Raw genomic sequence first — 13,955 nt, forward strand, 5'->3', positions numbered from 1 at the left:
TGTGCTCTCCGGCACTGCCTCCGCCGAGGCCACAGAAGCAGGGAAGCCGAGTGCGCGCACGCCTCTGCCGTGGGCTCGGTGCCTCGTGAAGGGTCCTCCACACTCCCGCCCCCTCGAGAGAGGCAGGTGCCCCCGACCGACCCCGAATCCTGGCCCTGGATTTGGAACAGCCTTCTGGACACATCTGGGCCTTCCAATAGCACTTGGGCAGCTGGAGTGCGGGGGCCCCACGGGCCCCTGGGGGGTGGACGGGACCCTCGCCGGTGGCGCCAGCTGATGAGATACTCACCGTGTCGGGGCCAGGCGCGCTATGACCACAGAATGAAAGCTAAGGAGAAAAATAAGAACAAAAATAGAAACTGAAAAGGGGCGGGGGTGGGGGGCAGAGACATGGAGGGAGAAAGAGAGAAAAAGAGTTTGTGGAGCTCTGGCGAGAAAGGCCGCGATCACAGACAGAACGAGACGCACCTCCGCCAGGCCCGGGAGCGGCCCTGGTGCGTGGGTCCCGGTGCGTGAGGACTGTGCGCCCCGCGCCCCGCACACGCGCCCCCACCAGCCGCCTGTGCTGCCTCCTCTGCGGAGCTGCTGCTCAGGACCCTTGCTGGCGCAACGCGAGGACGGCGTCTTGTGGGAAGACATTCTGAGGGCCGGGCAAACCCAGCACCCAGACAAGACGTCGTCCCCATCCCATGGTAAGCGGCAGAGCCAGCAGCCTGCAGAGATGCCACCCGGAAGCCTCACCCGGGGTTTGGGGACGGGGGACCGCCAACTCAGGTGCGGGAGGAGCTCCGACAGCGGCACAGACACGTTACAGGAATTCACACCTGGTGTCTAAAATCCAAGTGGATCATGCACACAAACGTTCTCAGGTTAAGATGCAAAGGGAAACAGGTTTATGTGCGGGGAGAGACCCTGAGCACGTTGCCCTGCCCCTCCGGGCCTGGTGGAGGCTTCCCCACGCATTGGCGTCCACAGGGCCACCAATCCTATTTGCAGGAACACCTCCCTGTTTCCCAGCCTGCGCAAGTCTGGGGACTGCTCACGGCACTCACGGGCACTCACGGGCACCACGAGGTTACACAGTCACCATGACGACCGCCAGGCAGACGACAGTAAAGGGCCCAGGGAAGGGGCAGGTGTTGTCCCTGGGCAGCAGGGGTGGATGGGGTGTGCTGGGCGGCCTCTGGAAGGGGCCACTCTCCCCCGTGGGCACGGGGCCTCTGCGGCCTCCTCCTTGGGCCGCGCGGCTAACGGAGCGCCCGTGCAAGCAGTGGCCTCCTGCTCTTTCTAGAAGAGCCAAGGTAGGGCAGTCGCTCCATGGGCCACTTTGCTCAGTGCCCAGTGCGGAGCCAGTCATTTGGTGAGACGCACTCTAAGCAACCATCAGTGTGACCACGGAGATATGAAAACAACCCGAAGTCACAGCGAAAGAACGGCCCCTAAACGAAGCAAACCCCATGGAAAGAGGCAGGGTTCCCTCCAGGCACCTCGATTTGGGGAGGGTGGAATTGGACTGAGCAGACAGAGCGCCCACGACTCCATGCCTGACAGGGCTGGGGGTCCGGGAAAAGAGCCAGCTGGTCTGTCCCAGGCCCCCAACTCCCTGCACGCCAGCCCCTGCGTGTCCTAAACCCCAAAGCAGGTGCATTAAGGGCCAGAAACCAGAGACCGGTGTTGGACAGACAACCTGCTTTCAAGAAGAGAAGCCAGCATTTCAGGAACTTGACTTTTAGACCAATTGCTTGATGAATGTGGGGGAATCCCACAGGTCGGCACGACCTCCAGCCCTAAAAGGACCCTAGGTCGCGGGCCCCAGTTCCCACTGCTGCAGCTGGGGAAACTGAGTCTGGGAGAGATGCAGCCCCTGCAAGGCAGCTCGGCTTCCTGCTCACCATCACCCCAAGGCTGGGAGCACGCGAACCGGCACCCCTCCCCGCGCACAAAACAGACCCCGAACCCGCATGCACGGTACCTTTTCCTCCAGCTCCTTTATTTGCCGCTTCTGACCTTCTATTCTTTCTTCTAACTCTTTAATTCTCTGCAGTGGTAAAGGAGGAAAGCCTTCACTTATCAGAGTATTTGTCGTCCGTTTACACGGCGGACGAGCCACAGCACCGCGGCCAGCCCGCACCGTCCGCTGTCCAAGATCCCACACCACCGGCAGCCGTGGCGGAGCAGGGCAGCGGCGTGGCTCACCTCGGTTTCCCTGACGGACATAGCTTTCCGCAGTCAGCTGCTCTGCTCCTCCAACCCCCACAACTTCAGATGAGAAACCATATGCTGGACACCCCAGAAATCGATTCACACCCTTCCCAGATGTCACCGGCAGCATGAAGCCACCACAGGTCAGGAAGCCATCCCAGGAGGGACCCCCTTGCGAAGGTCACGCCCCTAGTATTTCCGTTGGTAGACCAGGCTCACGAGATGCACATTCATGCGTCCTCACTGGACCTGGATGCCTGGACCCTGGAAGCAGCCTGTCTGATGGTAAGGACGGGCCCCCAGGTGTGGTCCCCACACTGACCACCTGAATCTCGCGGCGAGTGTTCTGGCAGGAGGCTGATGCTCTGGTCAGACGCTACCCTAACATTCACGGTAACGCCGGGGTCACTAGCTTATGTGACTTTGCAAGTGGGGCCATGTATCTGGGGTGCCCTGAACACGGAACACATCTGTGGAGGCTTTTCCAGGCCCCACGGGTGCCCCCGGGGGAGCAGAGGCTGTCCAGTGCGCCAGGGTCCCTCACTTGCTGGTAGAGGGGACCAGTTGGATTAGCCTGAAGTCCTCAAGTGCCCAAGGTCAAAAGAAGGTCACGGTCAGCTCCCGTCCACAATGCGGTTCACAGACCACGCTTTAGTCATGCCCTTAGTGTCAAAGGAGGAGGCACTTTAGAAACCTCGCAGCCAGAGGTCCCAAGAGAGGGGACATGCCAGCCAGAGGCTGGTCTGCCAGGGCGGGCAGCGTGGCTCAAGGGCCTGTCCTGGGAGGGCGTGGCCACTGGGGCCGGGGGCTGGCCCGGGGGCGTGGGCTTGGGACTCCGCCCACGGAGCTCCCAGCCCCTCCGGAGCCCCGCCCGCGGCCCCGCCCCCGGCCCCCGCCCGCCCCCGCCCCCGGCCCCGCCCCCGGCCCCGCCCCCGCGCACCTGCTGGGCCAGCTGCAGCAGCTCCATGCGCTCCCGCAGGATCTGGGCATCGCGCTCCCGCAGCTCGCTCATCACCTGCCGCTTCCACTGCTCCACGGCCGCCTTGAGCTTCTCACGCTCCTCCTCCGACAGGATCTCGGCCACCTTGGCCCCGGCCTCCTGCTGCAGGGCGTCGTACAGCATGGCTTCCAACTCCAGGATGTGCTGGGGTGGGAGGGCGCACGTCAGTCTGGCCGGCTGGCCAAAGGGAGCCCCGTGATTCCTGGGGGTGACTCCTGGGGGTGACTCCTGGGGGTGCCAGCGCCTCCACACCACCCCACAGCGGGGGCTGTTTCCGCCTCGGCCAGCTTACACGACCTGCGGAGTGGACACCCAGCCCAGGAGTCGTCACCACGAGCGCATTCACTTCTACACGGGCTTTGACGTGTGCAAGGAAACTCTGGAGGTAGAGCCTTAGCTCACACTGATATCTGGAAAGCAGGTAAGCAGATATTCGAAACCAGAGTAGGGGGACGGCCCCAAGGGGCCCGGAGGAATGGCAGCAGAGGGAAGGCGTCTCCCCCTGCTCACGGCCGTCCTCAAACCCGGGGTTTACGAGCCCCACAGAAGGAAGAACGGCAGTGCTCACAGGGGTCTGTCGGATGTAAGGACAGACGTGCGGGAGGGCCTTGACTTCTAGCCTCTCCCCAGGGGAGGCCGGCCACTCTGCGGTCCTCCATGTCACATATGGTGGGTCAGTCATGTCCCCAAGAAGATATATTCAGGTCCTGACCCCTGGATCTCATGAATGTGGCCTCAATATTTAGAACTAGGCTGTCTGCTGCTGTCTTCACACTAGGGCGGAATCATGCTGGATGGGGAGCGGCATCCAATGATCCCATGGCTCGTGTCCTTACAAGGAGAGGGGACTTGGACGTGGTCACAAAAGACATGGGGGAGAAGCCACGTGGAGAGACAAAGGCTGGGGCACACCTGGAGCCCCCGGGAGCCGGAGGAGGCATGAAAGACCCTCCCCTGTGGCCTCACAGGGAGCGCGTCCTGCCACACTGCATTTGAGACCAGCCTCTGGGCTCTGGGAGCGTGGCCCTTCCTCTCGGCTGCTCTTCACTGCCTTGGACGCGGTCTCATCTTCGCTGGCCGCAGGGCCCTGTGCGCCCAAGTTACCACCTCCACTCTCCGAATGCCGAGAACTTGTACCCCGGGCCTGGGGTGCCCTGCGCAGCCTGGGAGAGGACCCCAGCCCTGCAGAGCTGTCCAGTGCCCACCCCTTCCCCGAGGCAACTGTTCTTATCGGCCCCAGGTCGGGAGACAAGTGGGCTTGGACAATGTGCATGGGGTCCTGCTGGGGACAGCTGAGGTCCAGACCCTGCAGGGGGCTCTGGAGTCCAGGCCTCACCCTGCCCCTGAGGGCTCAGATGCAGAGAGGCCGTCATGCCCCATGCTGCTGGTCCCCGAACATGTGCTTCCCTACAGCGAGGGGCCACAGCGCCCACTGCAGGCCTCCGGGGAAGGACCCGTAGTCCCACAGATCCTCTGCCGCGAGAACACGCGAGGGAAGCAGAGAAGCTGGCCGCTGGCCGGCTGAGTGGGGGCCGGACCCTGGGGCTCCCAGGCCGGGGCTGAAGCCGAGGCTGATGAGGGAGGCCGAGCAGGGGCCGCGGGTGCCTGGGCCGGAGAACGGCCGCTAGGGGGCCCCGGGGACCAGGAGAGAACTGCGCGGAGCGTGGGCCTCACCCCCCTGCCCTCTCAAAAAGAAACCACCATGAACCAGTGCAGAAGGACCCGTGTGCCGCAGCTCAGCGGACTAAGTGCTCACCTTGGTATAAATTCCTAGGGGTTTACCAGTCGGATCCGGAACACTTTTAAAGCCTTTTCCCCTGGAGATTTTCCTGAACAATCTTTGGAAAAACCAAATTCCTACACTACAGAAACCCGACCTCTCATAAAAAATGTGACTTCTTCAGAAGCGAAGGGTGTTTTCTTCAGGCAAAATCATTATGAAAAGTGCTTTCAGGTTTCGTGGGCATTTCAGGGAACGAAAAAAACCCTTGTGGCCTCACATTTTATTGGTCTTGACAGCTGCAAAGTAAACTGTCCGCAGCGGCCCCACCAGCTCGCAGCCCAGGCCGGCCCCTCTGGACGGCAGAAGAGCTCAGCGGTTGGGAGATGCTCCTGGCATTTACAAGCAAATATCGTGCCGGTGGGGGTGCCGAGCGCGGGCACCCCACAGGCTGCGCACAAAGCTGGAAACGAGAGAGGGACAGCGGCCTTCCCCCTAGCAGAGCGCCACCCGAGGGCCAGCACTCCCTGAGCGTGGCCCCATGTGTGGGGACCTTCACTTCCCGTTCACAACCTCTGCCACAGCCTGTGTCCTCAGAGCAGGGAGGAGGTGAAGCCTGGGCAGGTGTCTGCAGCCCTGCAGCCCCCCGAGGGCACCCCACTCTCTGGGGTGCACATGCGTGTGTGGGTGTGCGTGTGTGTTTGTACACGTGCGTGTGTGTGTGTGTGCATGTGTGTCTGTGTGTGCACATGTGAGACATACAGCCCACTCGGATGCCCCCCACACTGGCCTGTCTTTCCGGCACCGATGCACATATTCCTGAGCTGGGCCCTGAGGAACGCCCAGGGCCCAGGGCTGAGCTGTCCCTCCGTGCCTGTGTCTGGGTCTCAGGACTGGAGCACAGCGGGCAGCGGTGGGGACGGGCGTCCGGCTGCTCCCTGGTATCCTTCCCACCCAGCACCGCGGACTGGAAGCAGGGACATGGCCCGTATTTCTGGGAAGGTCCATCAGTGCCCGCTCGGCTCTCTGAGGCCACTGCCCTCCACCACCTTCTCTGCGGCCGTGCCCGCAGGTGTCCCGCAGGTGTCCCGCAGGTGTCCCGCAGGTGTCCCGCTGCCACTGGCTGGTGAGTGGGCTGCCAGCACCAGCACCGGCACCCGCATGGGACGGATGGGGCTAATGGAGACATCACACCGTCAGCTTCCCGGCTGGGCAGGACTTGCTGGTGACCCGCGCGCTCTCCACACAGTGACCTCACTCTGCTAACACTCCCGAAGGCGGGCACTCGTACCTCTACTTACCACAGGGGACGTCCTTGGCCTCCAGCGTCCCTCTCCCCGCACAGTCTATTCCAGACCCTTCGCCTCACGAGGGCCCCTGGAAGCTTCCCCTGAGGTGGTGCCAAACGTGCCCTGACCTCAAGGACTGGCCGTCTAGAGGGACACAAGGTGGGCCGGGAAGCACGTCTGGGAGGCCGCACGCACGCGGGGTGTAACTGACCGCTGGGAAGAAGTGTGGGTGTCCCTCCTCCAGGAAGCCCCCCGTGATGCCCCTTGGCCAGACTAATCAGAGCAGCAAGGATGTGGTGCCAGGTCTCAGTTCACCCTCTTGAAACAAAGGCAGCCTGAAGCGCTAATGGGACTTCTCATTGTCAAACCTGTGTCAGTGAGGACTGCGTCCCAGGGCACAGGTGTGTCCCCGGGGACTCCCAGATCTCCGGGCTCACCCCCAGTCGGGACGAGTGTATCAGCGAGTGTTTCCCACGGGCCAGGCAGGCGTGCAGACAGGCACAAGGTACGCTCCTCGGAGTGGCAGGGACACACACAGGAGGCCCCAGAGAACGCTTTTTACGAACAGTCAACCATGTTCGATTAATTTATAAACACGTTATGTGTCCATGAATCCTATTTCTCGACTCGTTTTAAAGATCCCTGTGAGCTCCACATCCACGGGGCGAAGTGTTTGCTGCCAGAGCAGTCAGGCCTCCCTGGGCCTCAGCAACCAGGGAGGAGCGCAGAGGCGGACACCACGGCGGTCCCACGGACCCAGGCCCCGAGAGAGGGCAGTCAGCCGGAGCACGTCCCCCGCTCCTGCCCGGACTCTGCAGCCCGCGCCCCCCGCAGCGGCGGGCGCGCCTCCCTCACCTTGTGAGCCTGGTCCAAGCTCTGCTTCCTGTAGTCCAGCTCCTCGTCCAGGTAGCCCTTCTGTTTGCTGAACAGCTCCTGAAACACAAGGGGGCCCGCGTCTTAGCCCCGGGCACCCACCTGCTGTCGCCGTGCTGCACACACGAGGCAAGACGCCCACCGACCTTCTCACTCTCTAGGTCAACCATCTTCTGGTGCAGGGCCGACTCCGTCTCCTCAATCTGCTGGAGCCACTGGACACAAACCGGAAGAGCAGGAGATGGTGACCTTGCGGGTGGCCATGCAGGCACCAAAGCCATCCCACCGTCCCCCAGGTGCGACAGACAGCCTGGGAGTGGGGGCTGGGTTGGCGTGGCGAGCTCCAGGTGCCCAGCCTCCAGACACCCCCACGTGCTGTCCAGGAGGTCTGTCCCTCACTCCCCAGGGAGAGAAGGGGTGTGAGCAGGGGTTCGGTGGGGACAGGGGACAGAGCGCTCAGCCAGCAGAGGTCTTCCCTCAATCCCATGCCCTGCACCCCTGCTTGCCGGGACTCCCTCTCCCCTTCCCGCTGGGGGCCCAGGACTAGTTGCTGACAGCAGGCCTCCCAGGCAGGCTCTGGCTGGGGGGGTTGGCGGCCAGGAACCAGCTGCAGGTAAGGAGCCCAGGTCGGCTAAGCAGCCCCCGGGGAGGGCTCTGGTGGGGTGAACAGAAAGCCAGTGGTATACAGACCCACTCCACTGCCTGACCTTTAGAGGGAGAAACTGAAGCAGAGTGCGCCTTGAGACAAAGTCGGACTGAACTGTTCCCCGCAGAGAGGGTGGTGGGTCTGACCCCTGCATGTGCGCGACCTCCCAAGGCCAACAGGGTTCATTAACTCCCCACCGCCCGCCCACAGCCCAGGAGTGCCTCCTCCAGGGACTGCTCCCTCACCCGGCTGCCCCGGCCCTGTCCCAAGAGCGGCCACACAGGTGCTGTTACCTTTTCAGCCAAGGTCAGGACGGTCCTAGCTTGTATGACGACCACTTGCTCCTCATTGGTCAGATTCTGCACCAAAGCAGACACAGGGACAGTCGGCGGGGCGGAGGGGGCTTGCCGAGGCAGTAGGCTGAAATACTGAGGGCAGGGGGCCCTGGGGGGGTGCATGGGGTACTGGTGAGGGCTGTGTGGGGGTGCCTGGCAGGGGGTGCCCTGGGGTGCCCGGCAGGGAGGGTGCGTGGGGGGGGCATGAAGTGAACCTGATGGAGAGGCGCAGGGGTTGGGGCCACAGGTTAGGTCACTCGGAGTGAAATGGCCTCCTGGGGTCCTGAAGGCCCTTTACTCTCTACCCCGTTGACCCTGACTTGACTCTTGACGCGCTCTCTCTGTTCTGCCCCCACCTGTCGCCCCAGGACTGGTGACCAAGACCTGTAGGTGGCCCGCTGAAGGCGAGGGGGGTGCAGGGCAGGGGCGATGTACACACACCCACTGTCCCTAGTCCACACATTGGTTGAAAGCCGGTTCTCCACATATGCAGGCTGTGTTAATGGCTAAAACCTGCTTAGGAGTGTGCAGTGATGGCTCCATCCCTGGGGTCTCTGTCTCTTCCCTGCATGGTGTGTTCACACCTCTTCCAGGGGCCCACCTGGGTGGTCTCTGGCTGAGTCTGGCCTTGGGACCAATGGGCATCCTTGGAGGCTACAAGTCCTTTACTCCCTCAGACGCTGACCGCCACCTGCGTCAGTAGCTGGGTGGCAGCCAGGCTGTCCCCGTGGGGTGGGGGGGAAGCATGGGAATCAGAGACCAGAGGAGGCAGAGTCTGCTGGATCACAGAGCTGGGGACACTACCCTAGGGCCCCGAACCTGTCTGCTCAGAAAGCCCTCCATCTGGGCTGTGAACTTTGGCCCTCAAGGGCAGGGGTCTCTCACTGTCCCCTAGCCCTATAGCAGTCAGCCAAGGCTCTGCCTTTGGGGCACAGTGCACCCACACTCAGCCCAGAGCTGGGCTGGCCAGGCCCTCCTCACACTGCCTGCTTCTGGGGGAGCCGTCAGGGGCCAGTGCGCTCCCTCCCCGACGCAGACAGGGACCAGGGAGGGCTGAGCAAGTGGCCTCAGGGAGAACCTACTAGAACATGGCTGCACTTGGCTCGGGGGCCAGGAGGTGATGATGTCCCGAGGCCCCGGCCTGGGCAGATGCCACCTGCTCTGCCTTTCCCCGGGGACCCATCCCTCTGCAGCCCAGGTACAGCTGCGGGGAGGGGTGCTCTGCCAGGGAAGATGGGCCCCGCCAGCCTCTGCTCACCTCCAAGGGCCCTGCCTCCTGAGCACACGAGGTCTGGGGTTGTGGCACCCCCGCAGCCAGTTTGGAGGCTGCGGGCTGCTCTGGGGCTCTGGGGCGGGCTGTGCATGGCAGTCACAGAACCGGCTGTGAGGGCAGCAGGGCACGGGGTCTCTGTGCTGCTGCCTCAGGAGCTCGGCCGCTGCAAGCTCCAGGAATGAACTTCCGGGCTCGGGCTCCACGGGGCACAGTCCCCAGGCATGGGGTGCATGCGAAGCACACTCATATGCCGCCTGTGACCACTGAAGAGATAGGGACACCCTCCAGGCCCATCAGTAGGAAGTGCCAAGCTTTCCCCAGGGTCCCCTGAGCGTAAAACCTGAAGGTATGTCCTCCAGTCCCCGAGAGCCTCTGTCTCCGTGCTCTGAGGCCCCTTGATGGCTCCACCAGAGCCCATTGGAGCTCTTGAGTAGGGAGCTACAGGGCTGGGGAAGGGCCCTGAACTGAACTGGACAGAGCGAGGCTCTTCCCACATCCGCTCTAGGACCCTGGGCAGGTGTCCTCTTGGGCCTCAGTTTCTCCAGCTGTGAATCAAAAGGTTAACCAGTATGGTCCCTGCGACGGGGCCTGAAAACTCCGGGCAGGACCCCGTCCTGGCTATTGGCTGATGCCTCTACAGCCTACGGCCCAGAGGGAGCAGGGGGTCTGGGGGAGGGGCAGATAGCACCCGCGGAGCCCTGCCCACCCTCCGGAAAGTGTGGGCCAGGAGAGAAGTGCCCCTGTCAACACAGGGCCCTGCACATGTCGCAGCGGCTGGGAAGAACCAGTCCCAAGACGACGTGCGAGCCCCTGGGCTGTGGTGCGAGTGAGCGAGTGAGGCTGCGTGTGTGCATGTGTGGCTTCTCTTCTCTTCCTTCTTCTGCTTCACGAAGTACACGGATTCGACTCAGTGCCTGGCTGTCTTAGAAGCAGTGAGCAGGAGGGGGAGCCCCAGGTCTTAGGACTAGCTGTAGCCTCTGCTTGTTAGTACACCTTGGAGAAAAAGGAGCTCTGGGTGGTGCAGCGGGGCTGCTTCTAGCACAGCTGAGCTGCTCATTGGGCAAAGCCTCAAGTACAAGATGACGGACAAAGGGCAGACGGAAGGCGGGTGGGAAGGTGGGGGGGACAGAGTGTGGGTGGGGGTGACGGATGGACGGACGGATGGAGGGATGGGAGATGGACGGACGGACGGAGGGACGGATGGACGGACGGATGGAGGGATGGACGGAAGGATGGACGGATGGATGGACGGATGGACAGACGGACGGATGGACGGACGGACGGACGGACGGACGGATGACGTTGGAGGGTAAAGGGGAGGGAGGAAGGGCGGATGCAGGGGAGCAGCACAGTCACACAGTCATCAGCGTTCTTTGAGAGTTTGCTGAAGAAATTGCAACGGTGCCCTAAATGAGATTTGCAGATCATTTATGGTCTCTGCCCTTCCCCCAAAACCAAGGACGTGGGAACTGCTAAGAGCCTGGGATATCTCAGGCACTGGAAGGACCCCTGCCCCCACCCCCGCCCCCACCCCCAGCAAGGTGTGGAAAGGCTTAGAGACCGACCAGCATTCCAGAAACTGAGAACATATGGCCAGGAGCATGATGGCCGGCGGCCCCGGGTGTGCGCAGCAGAGGGCTCCCCATCCTGGCCGAGCAGAGGCCCTGAACCCCGTGCTTCTGGGTGAGTCACCACCCAGCCGGGTGCAGGACCATGAGAATGGGGCAGGATTCCTCCCAGATGCCAGGGGCTGCCCCAAGCAGTTGTGGCCTCGGGGAGGGTGCAGGCAGGCGGGGCAGCCGTGGCAGACCGGCAGCGGGACTCACGGGGGTCCCTGGATGCTGGGGGGCTGACGGGGTGGGGCCTGGCGCGAGGAGGCATGCACAAGTCAGGAGAGCGACATACACTTACGGCGTTATCCCCCAGGATGTCCAGCTGCTTCATCAGCTCCGAGACCAGGATGTCCTAGAGGCAGAGAGAGACACCAGGAGGTGAGTGCCCGCGGCGGGGGGCTGGGAGCGGAGGGGCTTGTGGGGCTGGGGGTGGGGGCTGTGGCACACAGTGCAGGGATGGGAGGGGGCGGGCTTTACCGTCACGCCTTCAGCTTCGCAGTAGGCTTGGAGGGGGCTCTTGCCCTCTGCGAAGGGGGTGTGGTGGAAGTTGATGGCTGGGGACTTCCGCTCCCTCTCCTAGGACAGAGAGCAGGCGGCTGGGCGTGGGGGCTGGGCTGGGGGCCACCCAGGGACGGGGCGGAGGTGCCGAGGCCAGCGAATGCGGGGGGGCATTTGGGAAACAAGCCCAGGGACAGAGAGGGCCCCTGCGCAGACACTGGCGGCAGCGGGGCCCCCAGCCTGGCAGGCCCGGCTCCTCCATCCCCACCCCTGCTGCTGACCTGCTGGTCCGCCGCGCATCCTTGGGCTGTCAGGAGGCTCAGGGGGTCATGTCCTCCTCCGCGGGCTGACCGGAGCAACTGGTTGGTTGCTCGGAGGACAGTGGCTGGCAGGGCTGCCCCCGACCCAAGGCCACACGCAGGAGCCCCGGAGGCCAAGGGGTGGTCATGTGTGCACACACACGCACACACACCCTCCCGCCACAAGGTTCATGACCTCCTCGTCCCCGGGGGTCCTGAAGGTGGCTGGGACTGAGGAGGCAGCCCCAGAGTCACGAGGGCCGCCAGCAGGGCAGATGCCAGCCCCCGTCACGGCCTCACCGGTGGACCATACCCCCCAGCTGCCCTCTGGCTTCAGAGACGCCCTCCCGGCCAGGAGTGGCAGTGGAAGGTGACGGCGGCTCCACGGCCGTCCTCATACGTGTGGCTGGACGCTTCCCTGAGGGAGCCGGGGCCCCCGCTTCCTCCTCGGCAGGAGGCCAAGGTCACAGAGGAGGACAGGGGCCCAGGACAGCCAGAAGGACACCTGGTCACCACGTGGCCCCCAGCTGCCCTCACTTGGCCGCTTAAATGAGCAAGGAGCAAGCGTCCACTAGCTGCCACCATGGTCGGGGGTGGCCTCCCCTGTGGGCACAGCCATCGTCGTGCAGCCCAACGGGTCTGGAAGCTGACATTCACGTGTCGCTCATTCTGGGGGGTCTTCCGTGGCCCTTGTTCAGAGAGGCGCCTCCTTTTCGCCCACCCCCTTGGGGTTGCGAGCGAGGGCCCAGGTCAGGAAGGCCGAGCGCCTCCCTCCGTCACAGCGGCTCTGCCCCACGCACCCGGTGCCCACGCCCACGGCGCACCTCAAGTTCCAGGATCCGGAACTCCAGTAGCTCGTTTTGGTCCCTCGCATCCTGAACCTCGTGCTTTAACCGACCCTCTTCTATTTCCATTTGTTTAATCTGTAAAATAAAAGGTGGATGAGACACTGAGGTCATGCGAGGGCCCCTCCCGCTTCCTGACAGCTTCCGGCCATCCGTGGGGACAGCCGAGCCTCCCGGGCGCCCAGGGCCCTCGCTCCAGCCAGAGTTGGCTCATCAGGGCAGGCGGGCACAGGGAGCAGTACAGGGGCGAGGAGCCGTAGATGGCCCCGGGACGGCCCTGAGCCCAGTCCAGGCATCTGAGCAGAGACGGGGGAAGAGAAGGGCCCACCGAGGGTGCACCGCTGAGGTGTCCCGGGCACATGGCCTCGTGAGGGCAGGGAAGGGCACACCACAAGGGCATCCACTGGGCCAGATGGCTTGGCCCATGCCCCCTGAACTGAATTTGGGGAGCTGAATGCCCTGCTGGGATGCTCAGGGGTACTGGACATGGGTCAGGGCCCGGCATCCGTCCAGGTGCCGTCGGGGGCAGGTTCCCTCCACAGCATGCGGGCTCACGCACAGCCAAGGCCGCAGGCAGCGCCGACCGGAATGTGACCCCGTGCACGTGGTAGCCAGAGAAAGGCACAGGTTTAAAGTGTGCACGGAGCACTACAAGTGTGCACAGTGTTTGCACATGCACATGAGTACCTATGTGTGCACAGAAGCGCTTAAGTGTGCATGTGAGCAGCATGCGTGCACACGAATGTGAGATGCGTGTGAGGGTCATGTGTGTACACGGACGTGTGTGCAGACACGTGTGGGGTCAGGCGTGCACACAAGCATTTATGTATTTTGTGCACGTGGAAGCATGTATGGACGTGGTATACAGGGGAGCATTCAAGTGTGCATGTGTTTGTGCACCCACGAGTGTGCCCGTGAACATTACACAAGTGTGCATGTGTGCAAGAGAGCACCACAGACACAGCTGCCGTGATTTAGGAACCTGTGGACAGTCCACAGGAAGCACGTGGGCATTATGCACGATCCAGACCTAACAGCCCCCAGTGGGACTGGGCTGTGGCTCAGGGCTTGGCTGGGAGCTGCCGGTCTGCACGGAGCACAGACACAGTGGCACCCCTCGGGCCTGTGAGGACATGCAGGCCTGGCTCTTCTCTAGAAGGGCTGTGGCTGACCGTGCTTGGCCCAGGACGAGGCCCGTGGCTGGTGGGGAAGGACAGCGTGCGGCAGGACGGCGGCCCCGGCGGCCTTTCTGCCTCTGAACCAGAGCCTGGCTCCCACCTTGGTCTGACCATCCAGTGCCAGCAGCTCTGGGGCGCCACCCACTGGGGACCATCCCAAGCTGTGCAGGTGTCCTCTGAGAAG

The 13,955-nt window shown here is 63.2% G+C and overlaps 1 protein-coding gene across 11 annotated transcripts in view; it reads right to left on the bottom strand.

Annotated features, from left to right (window-relative positions):
- JAKMIP3 (Janus kinase and microtubule interacting protein 3) overlaps positions 1 to 13,955 on the bottom strand; it is a 99,174-nt gene that overhangs the window by 13,521 nt on the left and 71,698 nt on the right. For 4 of the 11 annotated variants that reach the window (XM_045068758.1, XM_045068765.1, XM_045068762.1 and 1 more), the window contains 9 exons: positions 12,573 to 12,671; positions 11,429 to 11,527; positions 11,244 to 11,303; positions 8,024 to 8,089; positions 7,231 to 7,299; positions 7,067 to 7,144; positions 3,143 to 3,346; positions 1,973 to 2,038; positions 290 to 328 (listed from right to left, as the gene is read on the bottom strand). In XM_045068758.1, the coding sequence (XP_044924693.1) occupies positions 290 to 328; positions 1,973 to 2,038; positions 3,143 to 3,346; positions 7,067 to 7,144; positions 7,231 to 7,299; positions 8,024 to 8,089; positions 11,244 to 11,303; positions 11,429 to 11,527; positions 12,573 to 12,671 (780 nt within the window). Of the gene's footprint in view, positions 1 to 289; positions 360 to 1,972; positions 2,039 to 3,142; positions 3,347 to 7,066; positions 7,145 to 7,230; positions 7,300 to 8,023; positions 8,090 to 11,243; positions 11,304 to 11,428; positions 11,528 to 12,572; positions 12,672 to 13,955 lie in introns of all 11 variants that reach the window. The other 7 variants (XM_045068768.1, XM_045068767.1, XM_045068761.1 and 4 more) reach the window with 3 other exon arrangements.

Source organism: Mustela putorius, unplaced genomic scaffold (genome assembly GCF_011764305.1).
Source record: "Mustela putorius furo isolate JIRA1106 unplaced genomic scaffold, ASM1176430v1.1 tig00003909_pilon_pilon_pilon, whole genome shotgun sequence".
Taxonomy (NCBI): domain Eukaryota; kingdom Metazoa; phylum Chordata; class Mammalia; order Carnivora; family Mustelidae; genus Mustela; species Mustela putorius.